At 37.5% G+C, this 26328-nt stretch overlaps 1 protein-coding gene across 1 annotated transcript in view; it reads left to right on the top strand.

The window, feature by feature from the left end:
- CERT1 (ceramide transporter 1) overlaps positions 1 to 26328 on the top strand; it is a 76035-nt gene that overhangs the window by 13529 nt on the left and 36178 nt on the right. The window contains exon 3 of the mRNA XM_054398199.1: positions 9260 to 9376. Within this exon, the coding sequence (XP_054254174.1) occupies positions 9260 to 9376 (117 nt within the window). The remainder of the gene's footprint in view (positions 1 to 9259; positions 9377 to 26328) is intronic.

Consider the following 26328-nt stretch of genomic DNA (forward strand, 5'->3'; position numbering starts at 1 on the left):
AGCCAATGGATGTAACTAAAAAGTTCTTTCTTACTGCTTAACAGCATGGAAAGGCAAGACACGCTAGTCCAGTTTTCCTGTTAGGTTTTGCTTGGAGTTCAGGAATTCAGAAAGGTAAACTAGAGTGCTATGTGGTGAATTTTGGCAGACTCCAATTGCCCACATTTGTGCATCTACTTGGATTTTCTTTCTTTGTTTCAAAAGAAGGCGAAATAGTGCAATTAAAGTGAACTAGAACTTGCATCCCTTGTATTTTCAGTACATATTTGATAAAATGTATTGCAAATGAAAGAAGTATAATGCTTTCTGTAAATTGCTTTATCCAGAAAGTTAGATGTGGGATAGTTAATGCTATTAAAAAACCAAACCAAACAGAAAACCCAACTTCCAAAAGAAACAAACAAAACCCTTGCAAAAATCATTACTTTATTTAGTAACTTTAATGTTTATACTTCTAAAGTCGTATCTTCAAAAATAGCTTGCAGAGACAAAAAGGTCTTGACGGACTTTATTAGTGGCACTGGGTGCACATGGCAAGGGTGAGGGCTGTCAGGTGGCCTCTGTGAGGAGAGATCAGGTTGCCCTGGCATTGGGCTGGTTCCAGCTGGCTTCAGCAGACCCAGTACAGGACACCACTGAGCCACTTACCTGCTGTGGTGACACCTCTAACAAAAATGCTGCTCAGCAGTGTGAAAGAGGAAAAAGTGTAAGAAACAGTCCTGCCAGAGATTGAGGTGAGAGCAGAAGGAAGGAGACAGAGGTGCTTCAGGCACTGAGTAGAAATTCCCAGCAGCCTGTGAAAGAGAGCACTGTGCAGCAGGCTTTCGCTACAGCCTGTGAAGAGGGTCACACCAGACCAGATATCTATAGTGCAGCCTGTGGAGTACTGTACCGTAGCAGCTGGATATGCCACAATGGGTGCTGCAGCCTGTGCATTGTCTATGCAGGTTTATTCTGAAGGACTGCAGCCATGGAGAAGACCTATGTTGGGAAAGAGTGTGAGGAAGGAGTGGCAGAGTTAAAGCATCATGAACTGACCATTCCCCATCTGCCTGTGCTTTTTGTTTTGTCTGGCTCAGTATCCAGCTCTAACTGGCAATAAATCAATTTTAACCAAGATAAGTCTGTTTTGCCTATTACAGATGTCCCTGACTGTACCTTGACCCATGAGCTTTTCATCTTGTTTTCTTCCCCTGAAAAGCAGAGGAAGAGGAGTGAGAGAATGACTAGGTGGGGGTCTGGCAGTCACCTAGGGTCAAGCCACTACAGAAATCATGACGGTCATTATGGAACATAGCTTGCCGTTAGTGGACATGTTTGAAAGAATAAGGATTGTTCCCAAGTAGAGGCAGGACTTCTAGTTCACATACTCAAACTTTGGGAAAGGTTTCCTTTTCTAAAGGAAGATAGTGATGATTCTCATTCAGAGGAAATGTGAAATGTTGAGGAAGGATGCAAGGAGGGGCAGACCATTTGGAACTGCAGTGTTCAGTCTGTGTTCTGAAAAATGAAAAATGACTCCAGAAAGAAGCACAACTTGACAAAGTACTTCTTAGTCTTTTGTGACCTATTAAATACTATCTTTTAAGACCTGTCTTGCCCACTGAAATTCTACCTGAACTTGGTAAAACATGTTTTCATTCAACTGATTGAGATAATTTTTACACTGATTATTTTAAGTACTATTCACCCTATAGAATTCAACTTTAAAATAGTCTCTGTGGTACTTCATTTCACTACCTTTTCTGTTCATTTTTTTTCCTATTTAGCATGTTTTCAGCCATTTAAAATTTAGTAGGAAAGGGACGTAATTCCACTGTCATAGTTTAAGTGCATTAGAAAAATTATTTTAAGTTGTGTACTTTTTTAACTGGGCTCAGGTTTTTCACTTGTGGGTTTTTTTTGTAGCTAACTAATCACAGCTTTTTCTAATTTCAAAGTGGTTTTACAGGGAAACTGAAATGCAATCTTCACAAGTATTTTGAACATTAATTCCTTCAACCTTGCAGCGCAAATTGTAGTGTATGTTTTTTGTCTCTGGGTTTTTGTTGTTAGCACCTCAGTGTAAGTACATCTAGAAGTGTTCATATAACTTTTCCTTCCTAGAATCAGGTAAGTTTCTTCCCACAGTCTAATATGCACTTGACTGACCTCACTACTCAGTAACTGCATTATTTCTTATTTTGATACATGCTGCTTATTCAAAATCGTGAAGAAACTTTTTTAAATTGTTCTTACTGGCTTCCCCTTATCTATTGCATCAGATAAAGTACTTTGTAAGGTCCTCAGCATCACATTTTGTTGCTCAGCATGTAAGGTGGTGTGCCTTCTGTTTAACATGTGATGGTTCTTTGGCCTGTTGCTTCTTAAATTGTCAAATGCATATCTCTCCTGTTGTCTAGTTTGTTTCCTGTTGTGAGGAAGTTCCTGTGAGGACTGTGTTCACACAAGGACTTGAACTTTTGTTTCAAAAGTAGTACTATGTTATAAGTGCAATTTAGCATATTCTAATAATCGCTTGTGGTCCTCTATCCTTTCTTGTCCTATACTATTTCCCATCGGAAACTGCGATTGGAATACATCCATCTTCAGGACCTATTGAACAATCTAGGTAGCTCTGCAGATTTTGTGGTAACTTCATTGAAATTTTTTATTTGTTTTTGTTGAGGAAATAATGGTTTGTTCAGGTACTAACTAGAGGATTTCAGGAAGTTGCAGAATGGGGTAGAAGACTGAATTTTCCTGAGTTTTGTCAAAGAATCCATAAACCAGAGGATTAGCTTGTGTTGTGGGAAAATGACACTGTGGGAAAAGAAAGTGTATTCAGCTTAGTGAGCTGGAAAACTATGGTATCTTGGATTGCACCTGATTTTCCAGGGTGTGAGTTTCTATGTCCACTTTCATCAGAGGTGGTTTACATTGCATTTAGTGGAAAGTGCCATCTTTAAAACATTTTTCAGGCTTGTGAATGTGAATGCTTGCAGGTAGATACCAGAGACACAAAGTGGTATTCTGGTACTGTCTCCAGAAGAAGCAAAACACAAAATCCACTACATTATACGCATCCTACTTGCAAAAAGTCCCCCTACTATAAGCATGGGTTACAGCATTTGTATCAGTGGAATACATGCAGAACACTTAACATAAAATTATCATTTCTATATAAATGTAAAGTTTTACTTTTATACGGATTTTTTTTTTGTTTGGTTTTGGGATTTGTTTTTCGTTTTAAAGCTGAGAGCATTTTTAAAGCTTTAGGTAGTCTAATACGTCATATAAATTTAGTTGTTCGGGGGGGTGGTTTGTTTGTTTTTTTCAGAAAAGTTTTCAGTTTGATTAAGAATACTTGATTTTCTCAATTTTCAGTTAAGAACCTCTTGGCTGACATAACCCTCAAGCCTACCTGGAAAAAAAAAGTAGTAGAAGTTCTGTTAATTTGCTTGGCGCTGTACTAGAAGGGGAGGAAAACATTGTGTTTTAGCTTACATCTGCTACTTAAATCTTTGCTAATGGATCATTGGAGGAATTCAGATAATTTGAACTTTTTCTCTTAAAATTTTTTTTTAAAACCTAACGATGTAAACCAATATGCATTGCTTTACAAAATAGCTTTTCTAAAGCAATGATTTCTCACAATTATGCAATACTCTTGTTTAAGGGAATAAAGCAGTAAATAAAAGAGAAATTTGTCTTTGTTGTAAAATCACTGCTTTATGAATGGAATCATCTTACATATATTTTGGCTGTGATAACTCAGTCCATGTAGAAATAAATAATATGTGGGGCTTTTTAGCAGGGTGAATGAGAATTATTAAAGGTTTTGTGGAATCTAGCTTAAATATGGCTGGAATTTAGAAACTGAATGATTGTATTCAGCACCTGAATTGGTTTTCACATTTAGCTGTGGGTGAAATCCATGTGCTGCTATATGAAATTTTTCTTAATATTGTATGAACAAACCCCACAACTTACTGGCATCACAAACGGACAAACTGCTGTGTCAAAGCTTTAGCCGTAAACTGCCTTGTACTGATGAATCAGGTAAGTATCACACAAAATCATAAAATCACAGAACATAGTACAAGGCTTTTGTTCCCTCAGTTTGTATATGTTACTATGGTGTATAACAGCAGTATATTTGTAAACAGTGGTTATCTTCATAGGAATATGTATATGTTTTGTTAATAACTGCAAACTGTGGAGGAGAGCTAGATAACAGCCTCTGTCGTATTTATGCTAGTGACAGTTCTCTGAGAGAACTACAGAAGGGTAGTTTTTGTTTTCTGTAGGCCTCTTATTTTTTCTTCTGTCCTGGTGCCCTGTTTAGTATTTTCTTTATACAAAACTTCAAAATTTTAAACTAAGTTCAGTGTAGGTAAGTTTTAGTTCTGCAATCGGAAAAGTAGCACAAGCACACTTTAGTAGTTGTGATGTGTGTATTTGAGCTGGATCTAGTATGAACCACACTGGCTTTCTCCTCTGTAAGGAGAAGTAGTATCATTTAGAGTACTGAGAGAGCATGCAAAAATTTCTTCCTTCAAGTATTGTGGTGGTGTGTTTTCCCATGGACTACTCTTGAAGTTTGTGAAGTATATAAAAAACCTTCAACTTTGTGAAATATATAGAAATATATAGAAACACTTAAACTTCCCTATGTGATTTGCCTTGAGCGCTTGCAATGCTATTTTTTTCAAGCAGACATTGCTCTGAAGCTTGTTTCGTGAATACCTTGAGAGCAGGAAGAATTGCAGTCAACTATGACTTCGGAGACCTGGGCAGTCTATGGACTTCCTCATTAACTGTAGCCAAGTGAATGTTTCTTCATATAAACTGTTTTTGCTTGCCTAGAATTTGCGAGATACTGTCAGTTGGCTAAAAGAACTGGGGCTGGACTCTTGACTATTTGTAATTGTCTTTGTTTTTAGCAGAATTCTTTGTAGGACCTTGGAAGAAAGCTTAGGAGGCATATGGAAAGGGTGTTTTAGGATGCTGGAAGCCTATTTCTTGCAGCGCATTCCTTTATGGAATTACGATATAAATGCCTGTTTTGCTTTTGTGAGGCATTTTTTCTGTGTGTTTTGTTCTGGGTTTGTTTGTTTTAGGAGGTTTTGTTGGTGTTTGGGGGTTTTGGGGTATTTTTGTCTATTGGGGTTTAAGTGCTGGTTTTAGAATGAGTCCTTGGCACACACCCAGGCTGCCTCTGCCACAGACTCAAGTCTGCTCAAGTCACCTTTGAAAATGCTGTCAAGTTTTAAAGGTGGTCACATACAGTGTCATGTTAGTCTGGATTTTGTTACCCAGTGTCTTCTCAATTTACATATGAATGCTACTTGAGTCTGCTGTGGGGTGGAAGTGTTTGGAAAAATCAGCTCAAGTTCTCTAATGTCCTTTATGTCCTAAGGGTTGACAGTGAACTCCTGCTTGCTTCCTGCTTCCCAGAATGACTAAACCATTCCTCTTTTTCACCTTACCTTGTGTGTGAAAGGGCAGTAGGATGTATCCTGTCTTCAACACAGGCCCTTAGTTTGTTACAGATTAAAATCTCTCTTTATCCTTCAATGCCTTGTCAGATGGTTGGCTAAGAACTGTACCATTTTCTAATCACTCTGAGCTTAAGGAGGAAAGTGAACATGAGTTAAGAAATGGTGAACCTTAGAAGAAGATGTAAATGAGTTGAGATCTAAAGGAAGAAAGTAAGAGAAGAGACAGGAGAACTTCCAGCAAGCGTAAAGAGGCTCAAACTAGTCTGAGGATAATGTTAGAAGAATAAAGTCAGACCTGAGAAGTGGTTAATAATGCATTATGGTCTTTGCTAGATGCAGCTATAGAAAACAATAAAAGCATTTATATCAAAAGGGAAACCAATGAAGTTTGTCCTTGGCCTACTGGGAAGGAGAATATAGCAGACGATACTGAGAAGTTGTGTACTTAAGTCTGCCAAGTTAACGGTGAAGATCAAATGTGAACTCATTCCTGATTGAGAAAAGGGTTAATTATCAACTTCATTTGTTCTGTGTTAAGAACAGGTCATATGAGATTCAGGTGTTTTATTTACTCTTTGTAAAACATGTATTAGAGTACATGCCTATTTATGTTGTGTTAATTCAGGGTTCTTATGCTGGAGCCTGTACGGGGAGGGCAGGGGGAGAGGGGGAGGTGAAAAGGAAGAGGAGGGGAAATAATGGGTCTGATATCAGATGTCAAAAAAAATTTGGAAAATGGACAATTAAAAAGTACTCTAGGATGGTAAATGGGTAACATGCATCTATTAAGCACAAATCATGTGTCACCTGCCTGATTCCCAGCAGTGAAGCAGTATTTAGCCTTGTTAGTGATAATTCTTATCTTTAAGCAACTTGTCTAACAGGACTACCTGATCACCTGGCTTTTTTGTAACATGGAACTGCACAGCGAGCTGAATATAACCCTTGACCTGGTTTTTAGGTGGCTCTCTTAACTGTAGGTAATACAGAAATATGCAATGTAGTGAATGGCCCAGAAAAACTATTTAAAGGTTTTACAAGATCTTAAGGAAACATTTTCCTTCCCCTCTTAGCAATGGAGCATGGATTTTCAAATATATTAAAAGGGAGTGCATACACTTGCTGTAGAAAAGAGCATTAGAAAGTGTTTAGGTTAGAGATAGGAGGGGTTAAAAAACAAACAAAAAACTCAAGAAAAAAGTGAATTAAGTTCAGAGTGTATGGATGGAATCAGTAGTACTGCAGGCTTTTAAGAGAGAGCTTGAGTGGAGGGATACAGTCCCATCAGGAAGAATTTCAATAGTTAATTCTTGTACATTTGTGTTTTGGGTGATTTTTGGGAAAGATCTTCCATTATTGTAGGTGGATGTTCCCCAGCATTAAAGGACCACCTGGCAGACAAGTGGCTGGAACAGGCATAAAATCCTGACCACTTTGATGTGGCGATTTTGCTGCCCTAAAGCAAATAAAATCTTTCACATCTAGAGTAATAACAATGTAGCAATGCTGTGTGAAGAAAAGTGGCCTGGTTGCATTGAGGTTGCATGTCAAAGTTCTGGTAGGGGAAGCAATACAGAGGTGGTTTCTGTGAGATGATGCCAGAGGCTGCCCTCATGTCTGAGAGAACTAGTTCCTTCTGGGCTCAGACCAGCTAGTGGTGAAAGCTGAGCCAATTAGTCCTTCTGTGATAACATTTAGTAAGAGTGAAAACTGCTGTGCAACAGCAGCTGGGAGAGGAATGAGATAATGTGAGAAAAACAACCCTGTGGACACCAAGGTCAGCAAAGGAGGTGGAGGAGGGAGTCCAGGTGCTGGAGGAGAGATTCCCCTGCAGCCGATGTTGAAGACTGGTGAAGTAGCTTGTTCTCTGGATCCCTAAGAGGCCCATGGTCAGACCTTCTGTTTCTGAAGGTCTACACTCCATGGAAAAGACCCATGCTGGAGTAGTTCATGAAGAACTGCAACCCATGGGAAGGGCTTAGGTTGGACAAGTTCATGGAGGACTGTTTTCTCTGGGAGGAGCCCCATGCTGACCTGGGGGGAAGGAGCAGCAGAGATGAAGTGTTGGACTACCCACAACCACCATTCCTCACTCCCTTCCACTCTTCAATGGGAGGAGGAAGAGAAAATTGGAAGTAAAGTTCAGCCTAGGAGGAAAGAGAGGGGGGAAGGTGCATTTAGGGTTTTTTTTTTTTTTAATTCTTATACTGGCAAGTAAATAAATGCCCCTAAGTCAAATTTGTTTTACCCATGGTTGGTGAGTGAACTCTCCCTCTTTACTACATTTATGTTTTACCTCTTCTGTCCACCTAAGAAGGGGACTGATAGAGCAGCTTTGGTGGGTGCCTGGGAGCCAGCCAGGGTCAACCCACCACATGATCCTTCTTACATTTCTGTGTTGTGAGAAGGCAAAGCAATTATACAGACACTGTTTTGAAAGTTATTTGAATTAAGTTAAAATAGGGTTAAGTATTTAGTAACTGAAGTTTGACTTGTCGGTTTTGTCAGTTGCTGCGTGCTTTTCTGTGACAAGTTTAAATACCTTTACACTGAGTTTAGGTTCAGGTGCTTGACCTATTTTGTGAAGTTTTTTTTAAATAAAGTGAAGCATTGTGTACTTCAAAAAAATTCTATCTAATTTTTTTGTTTGCTAGTTTGGCTTCTCTTGAGCTTTTCTTGCCTCTTAATATATTTAAACAAGATAGATTCTGTATCATGTGTAAGTAGTTTCTGATTTCCAAGTCATTTTGTGCATGACAACAAATGAGACTTCCTTCTAGATTTTCTTTTCCAGAGTGTTTAATGAATGATCCACAATGCAAGGTGAATGTATTTGCAGAGAGGTACTTACATTGCAAAGGATATTACTCTTATGTATAGACTTATTTTTAGCTTCTGGAATCAGCTTAGCATAGTGTCCTTCAGATTGTGCAATTTGCTTATTGGCTTCCTATGGTTATTTGCGAGTGTCTTTTTTTTTTTCTCTCATATTTAAATTGAGAGAGGTGTTCAGCTATACCTGTGTTACGTTTCTGTATGAGTAGTTTCCAAGGGATTGAGGGTGGTGGACAATGTATTTGATTGGATGTTTGCTAGGGAGTAGCTTTGAACTAACAGTGTCAGGGTATGGGGGAGATCAGGTAAGTTTGTTTCCCTGTACTTTCCTTGCCATCTTCATTGTAGTGCAGGTAAAAGCATTTTAGTTCTTAAGGCATGTAAACAGAAAGTTAAATTCATTTAAGTGGTGATATTATCTGATGGTTCTCTCTTTCATGGTGAAAATGTTGAGGCAGAGGGTGCCATAGCTTCCTTTAGTTCTGACTTTTCTATGTAATTTTGCTGTAGTCTGTTTTTATGGATGTATTGTGGTGCTTTTTGCTATGATGTATGTATCCTTTCCATCTAAAATTAATGCTGATAGCAATAATATTAACATTTTTTTTCTTGCTGTGAAATTAGATATAGTTGTACTTTACTTTCTGTGCCCAGAAGTTGTCTAGTTAAAGGATTTGTTTCAAAATAGGAGGTTTTGGTTAATGTTGGTGTGAAACTGTTTCATGACATTTTATTTAATAAGTATCTATTAAACATACTTTTTGTATTATTAATGTGTATGTTCATTATTTGAGACAGCTGCATAACACCATCTAGGATGAATTGAAGACAATATAGGATTTTTTTTTTAATTACAATGTTTTAGAGTGTCAGCATATTCTGTGAGGTACTGTTGATCGTTTTACTAACTTTAATTACTCTTACACTCTCTTCTGTCACAGCCCCATGACTTTGATGAATGCAGATTTGATATTAGTGTAAATGATAGCGTTTGGTACCTCCGAGCTCAGGACCCAGACCACAGACAGCAGTGGGTAGATGCAATTGAACAACACAAGGTATGTTTTGGAGTTTTTTGACTTGATTTCTCATACTTTCATTAGATCTGGTGGTGCTTGCAGAGAGTTGTATGCTTCCCTGTACAGTCATTGAAGTACTCAAGCTATGAGAGGTAAAAGCTGCAAGATTGAAACTGTGTGTTAAACCTGTTTAAAATGAATCAATTTGCTCGTTCTTCATAGAGGAGGAAACTGGGAGCTAACAACTGTGGTCTTTTGAGCTCTCTAGATTGAAAAAGAAAAAGCTTGCATTATGTTTCACTTTTTAATGGTTTTGTCTACCCTCTCTCACTGATTATTGAACTGTTTCTCACCTGTCCTAGGTGTTAAACTGGTTAGTTTTAGAGTCAGTTCTCCTAAGTTACCATTCTGGTTTTAGTCTTCTGTCTTTCTGGATGTTTGTATTGTATCTGATTACTGGCTTTTGATTTTGAGGCCTTATTTTTCATTAGCATTTTGGGTCAGTTTTCCTGATCTATTCCTTGCATCTTCCAATGAGCTCAGTTATTTTAATTTTACATATAGGGCTTGAAGATCAGGTATATTTCAAGTAATACAGCATGCAAAACATGCATGTACAAGATAGTCATTGCCCTGAAATGTTTTACTACAATACCGAGTAAGATGCAGCTTCTGCATCTGAGTTATACATGTGTTACAAGAATACGAAATAAATTAATTAAACAGAAATTTAAAAAGATATCCAAGTGGTTACATATCTAAATGTGTTAAGTATTATTATTCAATGCATTTGTAATTGGGAAGTCTTATTGAGCAATCCTTCCAGTAAGCATACATGCTCTTAAATTTTAAGTGCTGCCTTTTGATAATGGTTCTCTTTTTTAAAAAAAAACAATCTGAGAGTATTCATACATTTGTAGCTTGGCATTTTGCCTTCACTGTGATACAGAGGTAGCATTAAAACATTCAAAATGAAGCTGCAAAATGAGGATTCTTTTCTGTAGTCTGGTGAAAAAAATACAAAGTTACCTATGGTGTATTCTCAAGACAAAAATATTCTGATTTGTTAGGACTGCATAGCCGAGAGATGTTTCGAACCCTAAACAAGTTGCCAGATTACATGTGCTTAGAGCTAGCATTTGAAGTGTTTTATATGCATAGGAATCTTCAGGTGTGGGATTGTGGGGATAGGGAACTCGATAAGCCTGGACTAAAATTTAGAGTGGATTTTAATTATTTGCCCAGTGAACTGCAGAACTTAACCTGAAGTCCAGATAAGCAGAAATGTGGGCCAGGTCACTGTATACTACCATGCAGGAATATATCAGTGGGGGAAAAATGCCCTACTAAATCCTTTATTAGACTCTGCTCTGCAGAACCTCAAGAATTAAGCCTTTTTTATGCTGTTCTTGTCCTTCTTCTAGAGTTGTACTTATTGGTTACTCATTTCTCAGCTTACAATTTTATGGAACCACCACACCAAGTGGTGTTTTTGCCAATTTATGTGTATTTGCCAATATATGTGTAAATTTGGAATTTTCTGTCTCACAAAAAAGTGAAATCTTAGTTATCAATACTGAATCTTATTCTTCTGCATTACTGCTCAGCCCCTATCATGAAGTATCTGTTTGCTGTTCTTTTTCTGTTTGGTATTACTAGTGAACTTGTTCAACTTCCTTTTCAGATGGTTAGTGAGGAGCATGAATTGTAACATTCCAAAAGTGCTCCCCTTTGCAAAAAAGCTTAATTATGCAGGTTTTACCCCTTTTCTTTTTTTTTTATTTAAAAAAAAAACAAACGCAAAACTGTGCAAACAAATCAATATCAAAAGAAGCTTTTTTTTTTTTTAAAGGCTTCTTTTGATACTGATTTGTTTGGACAGTTTAAACTTTCATGTTTTTAAAGAGTGTTTCTTTTAAAAAAGGGCACTGCATCTGTTTTCCTATTGAAAGGGGTGGAATGAGAGGTTTCTTTAATTTCACAATTCTTTTTTTTTTCAGTATTTACTTACAGAATGAGTGAACAAACTAGCCAAAAATGTCTTTTAAAATTTTATTGGGAATAAAGACACAAGCAAAGAAAGCAGCATGCTGGGCTGAGAAAAAGGGACAAAAATACAGCCAAAACAATAGTTTTTCTCTCCTTCTTATATGGCTATCTCATTTACATAAACAGACTTATGTTAATTGGAAGGCAGGACATGATAATGAGCCCCCAGAATGTTCTGAAGTGCTCGGGAGAAAAAAAAAAGATCCGAGAGTAAAATCATCTTTCTCACAGAACACCGCAGAACTCCCACATGCCTGACACACACGTTCCAAGGCAGAGCCAGGCAAGGCCACCTTTATCTATGGTTTGTCTAATAAGAGGTCAAATCGAGCCCCTTGAAAACGATCTTCCAAATGAAATTCACTGAACTTAACTCTTTACTTGACACAAATCACATATTCCTCCATGAATAATGTAAAAATATTCACAACAGGTAATGAGTGTTTTTTCTTTATTAATGTTACCTTTCTGCTCATTGCTAAAACCAAGTAACTTATGTTCTGCAGTGCTAAAATAACTGAAGACAAGTAATTCTACAGTTGGGAAGTGGGGATAAAATTCTTTCTGTATATGCTAAAGTAGCAAGAAGTAGTTCAGCTTGCATCTTGCTGTCCTAATGTAACAACACTGGATTTGACTGTTCTGGCTTTTTCACTATGTGCAGTTTGCACTTTATATGGCTGATTAACATTTTTCAATTCTTTGCATACTCATTTACTTTGAAGTGTTTAAAGTATTCAAGACAAATAGCACTTGCTTTCATTCTTAAAGGGAAATATTGTGGCACCTCACTTTAAGTAAACAGGCAAACTGTTTAATATAGTAATGCAATACATTATTGAAGGACATTCACTTTGTAGTATGCATCTAAAGACCATGATCAAGACAAAGCAAGGAAAACAGCAAAAGGTGATGCAGTCTTGTAACAATAGCTCAGTCTCAAGCTAAAAGTACTGTAATTGAATCTTAGTCAGTTACTAGAAATTTTTTTTCCAGTGCAATATTCTGTTCTCTGCACAACACAGTAGCAGCTTCATGTGATGAATGTTGTAGGTGTCGAGGTGCATCTGTTCATACTAAAATAGACAGGAGTTTTACCACTGGAAGCCGTTAAAGAGTGTTATATGCACATAAATAGGTGTTTGATGTAATTAAACATAAACCAGATGTTCAAATCCAGTTTTCAGTCTGGTTATTGTTAATACTCCTTAAAGAAGGTGTCCCCAAATGTCTTGCTTATATATTTTCCAAATTGATTGGTTAGTGCTATTCTTATAGTCCTGTAATTTGTATATGGCTTTAACAAAAAACCAAACAAACAAAAAAAACCCCCAACTGTACTATTTCATAGTAACATTCCTAGAATCTGAAAAATAGGTTTTCTTGGAGTCTGAGAGTTAATTCCATTTTTGATTTGGCTTTGTAGGGACACCTCAGTGATTCTAGTTTTAAGTAACTTTTCACCCATCCATTTGTATTCTTCTGCTCCTGTGGAAGTTTTATGTGTAAACATTTGATTGAGAGGAGTTGTGCTTTTATGAGGTGAAATATCCTATTTCACTGAGAAGTTCAGATTTTTGTCTTGCTCTGAAATTTTCCTGAGTGAACTTTTCCTGGGCAGTTTACCAAAACTCAAGCAAAACTTTCTTGATGAGCTGTTGTTACCAGGTAAAACCTGGTTTTGTTGAGAACTTGGTTCTTGAACTGACACAATTTGAATAAAATTTGAGAGGAAGTGTTTTCCCGTACTAAGCAGTCATTTTGATTAGCTTGAGTCTGGTGCTATATAAAGTGCTGGGATTTGTTTTTGAAACTCTTTGTTGCTTAGTGAGTGAGTAGGTGGTTCTGGTAGGCTGCTTAAGCTCTTTGCTAACAAAAGTAACTTTTTTTCCTAAGACTTATTGTAGCATGTCACAAGGTTGTTTATCTTGAGAGTATGAAAGGTGGACTTCAACTTTGGCTATTGTGTTCTGAACAGAGAAAAGACTGATTTAAAATAAATATTCTATTAAAATTTATTTGAGCAGGCATAAAGAACTTTCTGCTTAGCAACACCAATGAGTAGCTGGTGGCAAAGAAATGTGAAAAATGTAGTATTCAAGCATAAAAGCTTTTAGAATTTGCTGTTTTTTGTTTTGTTTTGTTGTTGTATTTGCATTAGCCTTTTGTGTTGAAGTTCCTGAATTATTAGTAGATTAAAAGTTTCAAGCACAGCTTCTGAAATGCTAATTAATCTCCTTAAACTGGAGGAGGGAAAAGTCTGAAACAGCAATAAAACCATTGGTGAACCAGATGAGGAAATAGTTAATGTGTAACCAGGAGTCCTTTCTTCTATAAGTCTTTCATTGAATGTACTGAGCAGGTATAATCAGGTGTTCTACAGATAAGGGTGTATCTCTACCCTATGTGATAGCCAAATCTAGGATGGCTGATGACCTTTTCTTAGATTGATCTAATAGCAATTTACATTGATGAAGAAAAGAGCACAAGACTGGACTAGGATTCCATATTTCTCTGAAGTGAAAACATTGATGGTGCATGCGGACCGAAGTATTAGTGCTTTTCAGAAATTGCTCTCCTTTTTAATAATAAATTGAAGGACGAATTCCAGATCTCCACCATTGTTTGAAAATATAGTATGGAATTTCTAAACTGAGATAAGAGAAACCAGCTCAAATGTTGTTAGTTCCATGCTATAAGGAAAACATCTGGGATTACCTGCAGAGAACACAAACTTCTGCAGCATGTAACATACCAGATAAAATGAATATGTTGTGTAGAACTTTCTCACTGATGTGGAAAATGTACATTAATTTTATCCAAAGTGCTGATTCTTTACTCTCTGTTCTGGTAGAGTTTATATGCTAGTTTACAAACTTGCATTACTTCCCAAAAGTATAGATGAGGGAAGTGATTTGCTGTTTTCTGTGAGAACCATCTGGATAAATAAACTTATTTTGAGCAAATTAACATGAACTCCTGAGATCCAGATAATTATCTCCTGTAATGTTCATCTAACATCTGAGTTAACTTGCTAAGAATTTGTTTATAAATAAATGTTTACAAGAAACTGCATCATCTTAGGTTTGTCCGCTTTTGTTCTATCTGAATTATTTCCATGCAGATTCTGTATGTGTTCATTATTGATTTTTGTCTCTTCAGCAAAAGTGCTTATATCTTGATTTTTCAAAATCTTGTGTTATTCAAATTGAAATGCTGTTTTAGGTGTTGCTGAACTTCTTACAATACCTGTCTTTGGTGTGTCAAACTGGAAAAGGTCATTCTCCATAGGGCATCCAGTTATCCAAGAAGTTTGACATTTAAGGCATAGGTAGGTTCGCTTTATTTCAAGGTGATGATATACAAGGTGTTCAGAGCAGCAAGCATGAATTTCAAAGTCTGTGAAAGGCATCAAGTGACTACTTCACTGTTTTTATTAGTCACTGGGAGGACTCAGCTACTTAGGATAGGGTTATACAGAAACATTGGGGGCAAAGTCGAACTTTTATGTCTTTTCTAGCTATTGTCTTCTGAAACAGCTCGGGGGAGGGGAGTGGCAGCCTCGGGGGTCAGGGGACAGGTCGAATGTAGTTTAGCTTCCAAGAAGTTCTAGTTTGTGAAATTCTTAATATACTGAAAGTTTGGGGTTTAATTTATCGGTTGTCAAACAGTAAGACACTTCACATCCCAGTTTTTGTATTGTTGAAATACAGATCTAATTAAGATGGTGAAAAAGGCAAAAAAAGTGAATTTGCTGGGCTAGTAGGAACAAGTGTTAAACCAGTTGCTTCACTTCCTTTATTAAACAGTGATACATTTCCAAACAAGTAAACTACAATTGAAATATTTTGTTTTAAGATTGTTTGAATGTGGCTTCTAGTTTATAGATTAATTTAGAAAAATTCAGAGTGAATTTTGAACAGCTTCATCTTGATTGCATTTAATGAGGACAATTTAGAATATTGTGGAATTAAAAAAACAAACGTACAGACACATTGTTGGCTTGAATTTTTGTAAGATGCTTGTTAGCCACATAAAATATGTTGGTTTGTTTTTTTTTCCCATGTAACCTAAAAGAAGTTACCTTAATGCATGCATTATGAAGAGTCATTGATTTCACTCTTAAGGACATCTAGATGTGCTGTTAGGCATTGAAAAAGACTACTGTTAACAGTAACTGTGATGTTGAAGCAGAAAAGGCAATGAGATAGGTGTCTGAGGAGAGGGGTAGAAGGTGGGTGTCTGCTGGTCGAACATCCAACACCATACAAAATTGAAACTAACGGCTTGAAGCAGAGCAGCGTAGTGTGGTGCACTTGAGAAGCATGTTAAATATAACGAAATAGCCTCCAGAGCACTTTTAAAAGAGCCCACTCAAACTGTTCTAGTTGTTCTGACTCTAAAAGGTTGAGTTAATGTCAGGTTTCTTAAATCTGTTGGTAATATAAATCAGCTTCTGGGTAAACAGGACAAAGGATATCAGGTGAAATATTTAAGTGCAACGTTTAAGTATTTCTGAAAATGAAATCTGGCCTTTCGTTACATTATTTCTCTTGGGAACGCAACTATAAGATTATGAAGGAGTAACTTTTTTCAAACTCAGAGGAAACCTTAATTTTCACTTTAAACTTCATGATAAGCACCCAGAGTATCTTAGTTCCCCATGTAATTGGAGTACTTCACCTTCAGACTGAGAACCAAGTGTATTTACCTATTCATTCAGCCTAATAGCTGCTCTAAGAAATTTTTCGTTAACAATACTTAAAGTCAAGCTTTTGTTTGAATACTGTATGTAAATATTGATCTGTGAAACTATTTTTAGTTAGCTGTGTGAAGAAACATTGAAAAATGCTAATGGAGGCAACTTTCTCATGCCACTGTTTTATGAGAAAGATACATTTCTGCCATCAGTTAGCTTTATACATTAAGTTTATTTTCCCTTCTCTGGCAGATCTTCATGGAGCCACTTAAATAGTGTTTATGTAGGCTATGTTTAAGGGCATGATGAAACACTGTGCAAGAGGTCTTAAGAAGTCAATGTTACAACCTTTTATGAATCTGAGGTGGGTTTTGGTGTGGGTTTAATATATTGCTGACAAGTAAGCACTGTCAAGTAATTTCCAGCAAATGGTATAATTTCTAATGTTGATGAGTGAATGTTAAGTATAAATACAACCTTATTGATTATTTTAAAATTAAAGTATTTTCTGATAGTATAACTTCAGATGCCATACAGAAGGGAACAAGAATAGTCTGTTGCCAATTTTTCCATCGACTCTCTCCTATAGTGTACATGTTACAGTAATGTGTGATTGCTAAATGATTTCACTTCCACAGCACAAAAACTAATGTGGCCCCCTACTCAGTTGATTATCTTTAATCCTAAAATGCTTTCCTTTGCCCTTACTTTGCCTCTGTACCCAGTCACAAATTTATGACTTAAGGGAAAGCAACAGTGCAGGTGAAGGACCAACCAGAAGGTATGGAAGTAGGCAAATATTTAACTTGTGTCTTAAGTTCATGATGAAGCCTCTGTTTTGCTCTCTTAATATCAGTGGCCTAAGTGTTGGAACAAGCTTCTTAATCTTTGTGTTAACTGTTGGTTTGGGTTGCCTTGTTCTGTTGTCTGATGCTCTGCAGCACTTCAGTAAAGGCTAAATCTTTGTTTGACACTTTGGATTCTATAGAATACCCTGTTAGTTTCTGTGGTATCATGTGTTTCTTCAGAAGCTAGTTTCCCACTTTAACTGTGGCATTGCAAGGCATTGACTTCCAGCTTCAGTGGAGCCTGCCTGAGAGGAGGCTGGAGAACAGCATTCAAATATCTGTTAAGCTGTAAAAAGCTGTTACCTGTTTCAGCAGACTTTAAATGTGTAGGCAAGTCACTGATAAGCAGTAGAGACACATGGTGGAAGGTGCTGCAAAAGCACCATGTACTAGTTTGAAACTGAAGTCCAGGAACAATTGCTCAGACTTATGCAGGAACTTAGATTTGTTCTTGTTCCTTTTTTGTCACTGTTGTATGTTGATACAAAATATGTAGATTAAGTACTTTTGTACTCACTTTCGATGTCTACCTTCAAAGCTGAATTTGAGGTTTTGCAAAAATACTCCTGAAACTAAACAAGGAAATAATCACAGAATGGTATGGGTTATCACAGAATGGAAGGGACCTCCGGAGATCATCTAAGTCCAAGCTTGCCTGCTAACACAGATATACATGGATCAGATTGCAGAATTAACACATCCAGGTGGGTTTTGAAAGTCTCCAGAGAAGGAAGCTCTGCAACCTCTCTGGGCAGCCTGTTCCAGTGCTCAGTCACCCTCAAAGTAAGGAAGTTTTTCCTTAAGTTCAAATGAAACCTCTGGTGTTCAAATTTGTGCCGCTTGCCTCTGTCCTGTCACTGGGCACCACTGAAAAGAGCCCAGCCCCATCCTCATGACCTCGACCTCTTAGATACTGATAGGTGTTGATAGCTCCCCTTTCAGTGTTCTCTTTTGCAAGCTGAAGAGCCCTAGGTCTCAGCCTCACATCCTAAGAGAAATGCTTCTGTCTTCTGATCATCTCCATGGCCCTTTTTTGGACTGTCCCCAGGACTGAGGGCCAGACTTATCAAAAAAGTCTTCAAACTCTTAATCAAATACTCTCCACAACAGAGTGGCAACACATTTTTTTCATGGTCTCCCTGCAAACAATATTGTTCTTTGACAGAGGCCTGTGTCAAGCTTGGTGTAGGTGTTAAGTACCCCTTCAAATTAGGGTGAGCTCTTGGTTTCAAGATCACAAAGTACAGATCTGCAATGTAGAAGTAGTGGTTAAACAGTTAAAAGCTGACTTTTAACTTGCCAAGTAGATCTTTATGCTGTTTGCTCAGAATTATTACTCATCAGCTCTAACAGTACTGTGCATTAACAGTTCAGTAAAAAATAATGAATAGTCTTGCCTGTATCTACCAAATTCATTCTTTTCTTCTTTCTGAAAATACTTTGAAAGGCATGTTTTTCTTCAGTGAGCTTTCATTACAGTGACACTCATGAAGTTTCTGTTACAGACCAGAGTTACTGTGGTGGCTTGGCCCTGGCTGGGGGTCAGATGCCCACCAGAGCTATTCTATCACTCCCCTTCTTAGATAGACAGGGGAGAGGGAAAATATATCAAGAGGCCTGTGGGTCAAGATAAGAGCGGTTTAATAAAGCAAAGGCTGAAAAGAGAATAGCTGCAGGAACTAACATAGCTCCAGAGAGATGGGGAATTTAAAAATCAACAGTAACACCTGAGACAGCATCTACTTTTTAAATTTTTTTTTAAAAAATTGCTGTTACTGGATGCTCTTAAGGTAATTCTGTAATTTCCACTGTAGGATGACAAAAAGAACCTTTTCTCTTTCTGAACACAGAAAATACACTTTTACTATTGCATTACTGTCATCTAGGTAAATGGACTTACTGTGAAAGAATTAAATTTCTTGTGTCTTGAACATGTCTATTAGGAATGGGAGGGGATGAAGAAAGGTTATTAACTGCTGGTATTTAAATAAACTATATTGATTGATATGGACATAGACATCCAAAAATGTTGAGGAGGGGGGTTAGGAATAAAGAGAGGTGTCCCATCTCCCCCCACCCCTAAGAAGAAAAAAAAGCCACAAACCAACAAGCAACCAACCAAACAAAAAACCCTGACCAAACAGCAACAACTAGTGGGAATTGGTTTAAGCAAGCAAATCTAGCTGAGGCAAGAACTGCTTGCCCTGGTGTACATTATGATACTGTTATTGAAACTTGCAGAAGTTTTAGATAAGCTGTCCTTTAATGGAAAATTTACATTAATTCTCAAGTTTTTTTTTCCCCAGTAAAGAACTAATAAGTTGATGTTTTATTTTTAATGGAATCAAACGTACTGTTTCGAGAATGAAAGCTCAGATGCCTTGCACGTTCCATTATTTTAGCACTTAGCAGCAGGAACTCGTATGTGTATAGCATATATGTGTATGTATATGTAATATGTATGTGTGTATATATATGATACTGCTTGTCATTTAATGTTACTGAATTTGATAAATGCCCTTACTGCTGGAAACTGCACTTCCTGAAAGAAGACTTTAGGGGAAAGCAAATGAATCAGCAGTTTCAGATGACTACACAAGTATACGCTGCAGCAAACTTAAATGCTGTCATTTCCAAACTTTTGAAACTTCCCTCTCAGGTCAGAAAAAAAAGAGTGCTTTGCCTGTCTTGGAACTCTTCTGCCACTCTTTGGCCCGTGTTCAAACGGAAGCTGTAAGCTGCACTTTTATTAAGAAGTTGTTGCAGTTAAGACTGTTTAAAGCTGGACTAAAGCTTTTAGTCCATTCCATCACAACACGCTTTATTAATTATAAACAGTGAAGATTGTTTCATTTTGTCTAGCCCAATATTTCTTTCCCTGTGTATACCTATTATGTTTCATTACAATCACTTTCACTTTAAAAATAGATACAATAATTCTCTGAAGAATACATCCTGATGGGGTGGAGGCCTGGGGTATCTAACTGGACACACTGTGAGCATGAGGTGGTACTAGAGGTATCGTGCAAAATAGTCATTCTGATTCTATGATAAAATCACATCTCACAGAATCACACAGAATGTAAGAGGTTGCAAGGGAACTCCAGAGATCATCCACTCCAACACCCCTGCCAAAGCAGAATCACCTAGGGCAGGCCACACAGGAACGCATCCAGGTGTTTCAAGAGGGGGAGATTCCACAAGGCCAAGGCAGCCCCAGTCCATGTCACCTTGTCACAGTGGCAAGAAGACGGTGGTGTGACATGCTGGGCCATCACAGGAACAGGTGGTATCCATAGGAGTTTTCTAGCACTGACCTTTTTCTTTTCCCAAAAAAATGATAGAATTGTGAATTGTAGGAAGATAATGAGCTGTCCTGCCTCAGACTTTCCTGTTGCAAGATCCTTGTCGTCACTTAAGCATTTTCATAGTTTTCTCTAAGATGCATGTGAAAAAGCCCGAGTTTTGATGACCACAATCCAGCCAGTTTGCTGTAATAGATGTTGACAGTCCTGAAGAACTTGGAGGTTAGTAGCTGATGTGACAGAAATTCAAGGGAAGGGTGGCAAAGAAAAATCAGATGTGGCATTTAAACAGGAAACTCAAGGCTTTTTTACATGTAGGTATTATTCCTAACCTTATTTTTTATGGAAGACAGTTATTCTTCAAAACTTCAATGGGAATATCAAGGAAAACCAAAACTTTTTCAGGTGAGGGCTGGTGTATTTATATACTCTGAATGTGCTTCCCATTACTGCAGTGTGTTTCTCATTTATTTATTGCATCATACACTTAAAGATTTATTTTACTTTTTCACCATTAGGTAAGTATTTCTCCTTTATTAGTGAAGGCCACTACTAACAGTACTTTCATACTACAGGTAAAATAAATTTTCTTATTTCTTACATAGCAGTTCAATTCTTCCATTGTCATGTCATACTATCTTCTACTTCACAGTAAAATGACTTCTCATTCCTATCCTTTTTAACAAAGTGAAGCTTTATTACCTCCATTTGCCAGTTTTCATATGTTGTAAATAAAAGATCATACTAAACTGTCTTCTTGAAGGTTTGTTTATTCTTGCACTGTTTGAAAGTGCAGTTTCTACCTATTTATATTCTCTTTTTCTATCTGCTTCCAAATATGATAAAGAGGTTGAACAGAAAATAAAATACCTGTTTCACATGCATTGGTACATTTGAGGAAATGTGAGTAAACCTGCCATTTTGAAATGTAAAAAGAAAGCGCAAAGGTAAGCAAAGCAGTTGTTTAGACTACACTTCCCATAATCTAATCAAATAACACATAGAACTTAATGTTTGTGCAAGTGTATCTAATCTTCAGAGGGTTGGTGTGGGTTGTGTTTTAATTATTGAAACGAGTGATCATCTAACAGTACCAGACATTTTATATCATCTCTTTTTGGAGTGTCCATGGGAGTAGAAATTAAAGGTGTACTGCCATTATGTGTTTGGGCTTGATCCTATGAAAAGAAGTCTACAGTATGTGACCTGAGGCTGTAAAACCTGTTAGAAAGCAACACTTGTTATTCTATTCTGGAAAGGTTTTTGTGGTTTTGTTGGGGTTTTTTTTTTGTTTGGTTGGTTTTGTTGGGGGTTTGTTTGGTTTTGATGGCATTATTGTTTTATATTGTCTCAATATAAAATATTTCAAGAAAGTTACATGATTTTATTATGGGTTTGAAAGGGTGTGACTTGAACTATTTGTTTTCTTCTGATGCTTCTCAGTGCATACACATACAGAGAACACTAGTTCAGTGAGAACCTGCTTATTGTGTGCTGTGTACATGAGGAAATCCTGTGCCTGTTCATCTGGCTGGTATATAAAACTGCTTTTCATTATAAGCCATATGCTTGACAGCTGCAGACTAAGGGCAGAGCAGATGAATGTGGAAAAAAAATCTTTGGACTTGGTACTTGAGACAGAGGTGCCTAATTTTGTGTATGACACATACTAAGTGTTCCTTTTTAAAGCTAAATTATGTTGAGCCTAACTAATTCATGTTAAGATTAATTTAAGAAATCTGTTTCTAAACATCTCTCCAGTGTGTAATTTCATGCTTATGACTTTAGGCAGTCCTAACTGGAAATTAACAGGTTGTTAGTTAGATCACTCTTTTGAACTGGCTGAGATGTGATTTCAGAATAATTTCATTTATCTCTATTAAAAAGTTTCAATTCACTGTTACTTTTTCAGCAATAAATGTCATTGTTACTTCTTGTATACTGTGTTGAAAACTTGGTATCCTCACTTGGTAACGTGTCTCAAATGTAATTATAAAGGCTAAAGGTAAAGTTGCTCTGTTTTTAATTGTCTGCCAAGGAAAGGCGGTTTATATGCCCAGGGACCGAAGAGAAACAGGATAAGGGTTACTGTTGGGCTTTGACCAATAGTAACCTTTCGACGTGGCTCTTTCCGTTGTGCTATTTCCCTCTAGTGGTCACACAGGATATTGACGAGGGGGTTTACAGACTTCAGCTGACACCACCTTTTCAAATAGTTGTACATAAACACGGAAGTAATACCACGTGTATGCAAATATAATTTGTCCGGACTTGCTAGAATGCAATGTATTATGATATCTTGTGATGGGAGAACATACTCTCATGCTTCAGGTTGATGATTCAACTAGTTTTTGGAAATTATCTGATGTTTTAACCTTATAGATGCACAAATGTACCTTTTACTTGAAACTCAGTCATATAGAGCCCTTGGTATAACCTAAATTTACTTCTACAATCTCTTTATATGGGAACCGTACTATATGCATGCCTACCTTTCTGTCTAGGTCTTGTGTCTAATTATTCTAGACTAGATTTTATGGCTGAACATTTAAAGTGTTAAGAAAATTTGTCACTTTAGCATTTGGGTTTTATCATGTTAGAGTTTTCCTTAACCACAAACTAATGTGAGATTTATAGAATCAGTGCTAGTCTTTGTACACAAGTCAGTGTTTTCGTTTAACTCTTCAAAAACATTGGTACATCCAGTACCTGTATCAGGTGTTTGACTTAAGATCTAGCCAATGATTGTTATCACATAAGCTTCAAGAATTCAGAACTTTATCAGGAACGTGACAAAATTATGCATATCTTGGGGAGTCCCTTGTTTCATTTAACTTTTGTTGTTGTTGTTGTTCAACTGTGTAATGGGAGCTTCCCTTGGTTTTCATAGAATCATAGAATCAGTCAGGGTTGGAAGTGACCACAAGGATCATCTACTTCCAACCCCCCTACCATGGGCAGGGACAGTTCACACTAGATCAGGCTGGCCAGATCCTGTTTTGAGGGAAATGAGTTGTGAGACCTGATAAAAACAAGGCCTACAGCAAGAAGGAAATAATAATGTCAAGGAGGAAGGGAATAGGTTTTGAAAGTCAAGGAAAACGCGTTCAATTTTAATGGTGAGAGATGCGAAACAAGTCATGTTGTAAGTATACTTAGTTTCAGTTTTCATTTGGGTGTAAGTTCAGTGTTTCTTAAATCCTGTTGGACAGAAGATGGACTTTTCCATCTTAGATAATTTCAGCTCTCGTTCTCTTCCAGTGCTTGTTAGTTCATGCTTAGGGATATGTGAGACATTTAATAGATATCTATTCTGATGCCTAGATGAAGTTTAGAGAATTGAGTGGAGCAGGGGAAAAAATGTCTGTTCCTGTGTATAGTAGTAACAAGATAAACACGCTGGGTGAGCAAGAGATTTAGTAATTATTGTGATTTTTGCTGAAGCATTTGCTTTGGTATTTTTCTGCTTCTTGATAAGCCGATTTTTTTTTTTTTTTCCTTTCACTGTAAAGCTTTTGTAGTTCATTTTCTCCTGTGCAAATAAGAACTTTGTCCACCTTGGTACTTGGAATTCTAGGGTTGGTGATATGAAAATGTTTTTTCTGCTTAAGCAAAGTGGTAGCTTTCTGAAGGCCAGGACTAAAACAAGCTCAGACTTGCAACAAGTAACATTTAGCAAAGCTGAAGAAAAAAGCTTTGCTTTTAACCATGGTCTGTCCTTTGAAATCTGATTACAGTCTTTAGACCTGGATTTTTCAGCATCACACTAATTGTCAATGTGGTTTTCCACTTGTAGACAGAGGCAGTATTAATATAATGCTTCATTGCCTTTAAATTGGTTAAAAAAGCCCATCATGTGGAGTGTAAGAGACAATTATTCTTTCCTTGCCACTTTGAAGGATATGATATCGAAAAGCCTGTTAACTGAACATGGCCTGTGGTTCAGTCCAGTTTAGGCTGTGGGTGTCTTTCCCTCTCCCTCCTAAGCCCCTGCTTGGTGCAGAGTGCTCTGGGGCTGTTTGAACCTCCTGCAGTGGGAGCAGTTTCTTTGCTGCCTCCTCCGCCTTGTCCTTTGCAACACTCCTTTTTGAATGATGAAATAATGTTTAATATTAGTATTAATTAGGCATAGACTCACAGAATGGCTTACGTTGGAAATGATGGGAATGAGGTGTAAAGTGTTTTTACAACTGAGGATACTGCTAGACGAACTTGAGATAACAAAGAAAATAATCTCAACAATTCAACCATATTTTTGTTATATGCAAATAACAAAGAGCTTCTGTTAGCGCCTCTCCAGAGGTCTTAACCAGAAACTAGCAGAGTGTCGTCCAGAGATAGCAGAAACTGGACATAGTCTGAGATTCTGAACTTTCAGGACAGAGCACAGGTTTAGTAGGCAACTGAACATTAACTTCTCTGCCCAGAGAAGTGAAGAACCTAATTTAAATGAACATGGGGTGTATGATGTAAGGGGGAAGCATGTAGTAGGCAGACCAGGAAGTCTGTACATTGAGTACGTCAGCCAATGGGGAAAGAGGACTGGAAATTTGGAGTGAAAGGAAGCTGCGTTCTCCAGCAATTTGAGAGAACCCACAGGGGTTCTGCTGCATGAAGTGTCCTTTTATTCAAATGAAGATATACAGGACTCCTCTGTCTTCATTGTGAACATTAACCTCTAGTGATGGACTGTTTTGCTTACAGAAGGGACCTGAGATCATTTACTTCAACTCCCTTGGCAGAAGGCAGAAATACTTCTCAATTAGACTTGGTTGCCCAAGGCCTCATTCAGTCTGGCCTTAAGCACCACCAGGGAGGGGACTTCCACAACCTCTCTGTACAACCTATTCCAGATGCAATTTGTTACGTAATTTTGTATATGAAAAAGAATGATATGGCACAATGGTATGGTTCTTTCAGTTAGAATCAGAACTGTTCTTATTTTTGAAGGTGCAGTTGCACATGGATTATTCTTAAACTAACATCAAGCAGTATATATTTAAATTAACTTGTTCTTTCAAATCTGACTATTCCCTCCAGCTGTCAAAGTATTAAAGAAAGTAAGAACACTTACTTCAGTGCATTGGGAGCTGAAGCCAGAACTTTAGTGTTTTTCCTGACAGTATCTAACAGCAGAATGGATATTTCCAAGTCTTCTGTAGCTCTACAAATCTAACTTGTCCTGACAGCCCAGATTCATGGGGACAAATTTGCCCTGACCCAGTGTTGCGTGTAGCTTCATGGCCCAACAGTACAAGCTGCCTTATTTTTGTTGCTAAGTCAGTGTACAGGGGGATGCAGGTACTATCAGCTTGGGTTTTGGTATTTTTGCTTGTGGAGCACTTTTATTCTGTAAAATCATACTTGACACAATGATTCCCAAGCCTGAGGGGCAGGACAGTAAAGTCCTTCTGTTGCTCAGCTTCTCTCTGGGCTTCTGGATGTCATCCTGGTCAGTGTCCTGGCTGTTCTTTATCCTGATTTTAGAGTACCTACCTCTCCCTATTCACCTTTTGTCAAACCTCAGCATCTGAAAATGTTTAGTTATGGAATAGTTTGTGTGTGCACATTAATAGTCGAGAGAACTCATGCAAAAGCCAATGCATATCTATGTAATTAAACATCAGTGTTAACTATGTGGCCAGTCATTTGCCTTTGGTTATCTCTTTGTCAATCTGTGTTCTCTCTGCAATGATCTGTGTTGATACTGGTTCTCAGCCATTTCCCTTTTTTTAGACAGCAGTATGTGGTTCCGGGGCTGATCAGACTGTGTACTGCTCTAGCTCATGCAGCTGATCAAGAGCTTCTTGTCCTCAGTCAACACAAGGTGACTTACCAAAAGTATAGAGTTTGAGAAGACCCAAAGGGTAAATGTTACATAGATTGCAGGGCAGTAGCAATTGCAATGATCTTAGGGCTACCCTGCTGTAGCATCTTGTCCTGCTGTAGTACCAGGGTTTTTTCCAATTGTCTTATACTTGTTTTTCAACTCTATTCCTGGTATCTTCCTTCAGTGCAGGTTGTATGGTTGTTTACCGTGGAATTGCGCATTTATCACCATTGGCAGTAAAACATACCTACACTACTTTA

This window comes from Indicator indicator, chromosome Z (genome assembly GCF_027791375.1).
Source record: "Indicator indicator isolate 239-I01 chromosome Z, UM_Iind_1.1, whole genome shotgun sequence".
NCBI classification, from domain to species: domain Eukaryota; kingdom Metazoa; phylum Chordata; class Aves; order Piciformes; family Indicatoridae; genus Indicator; species Indicator indicator.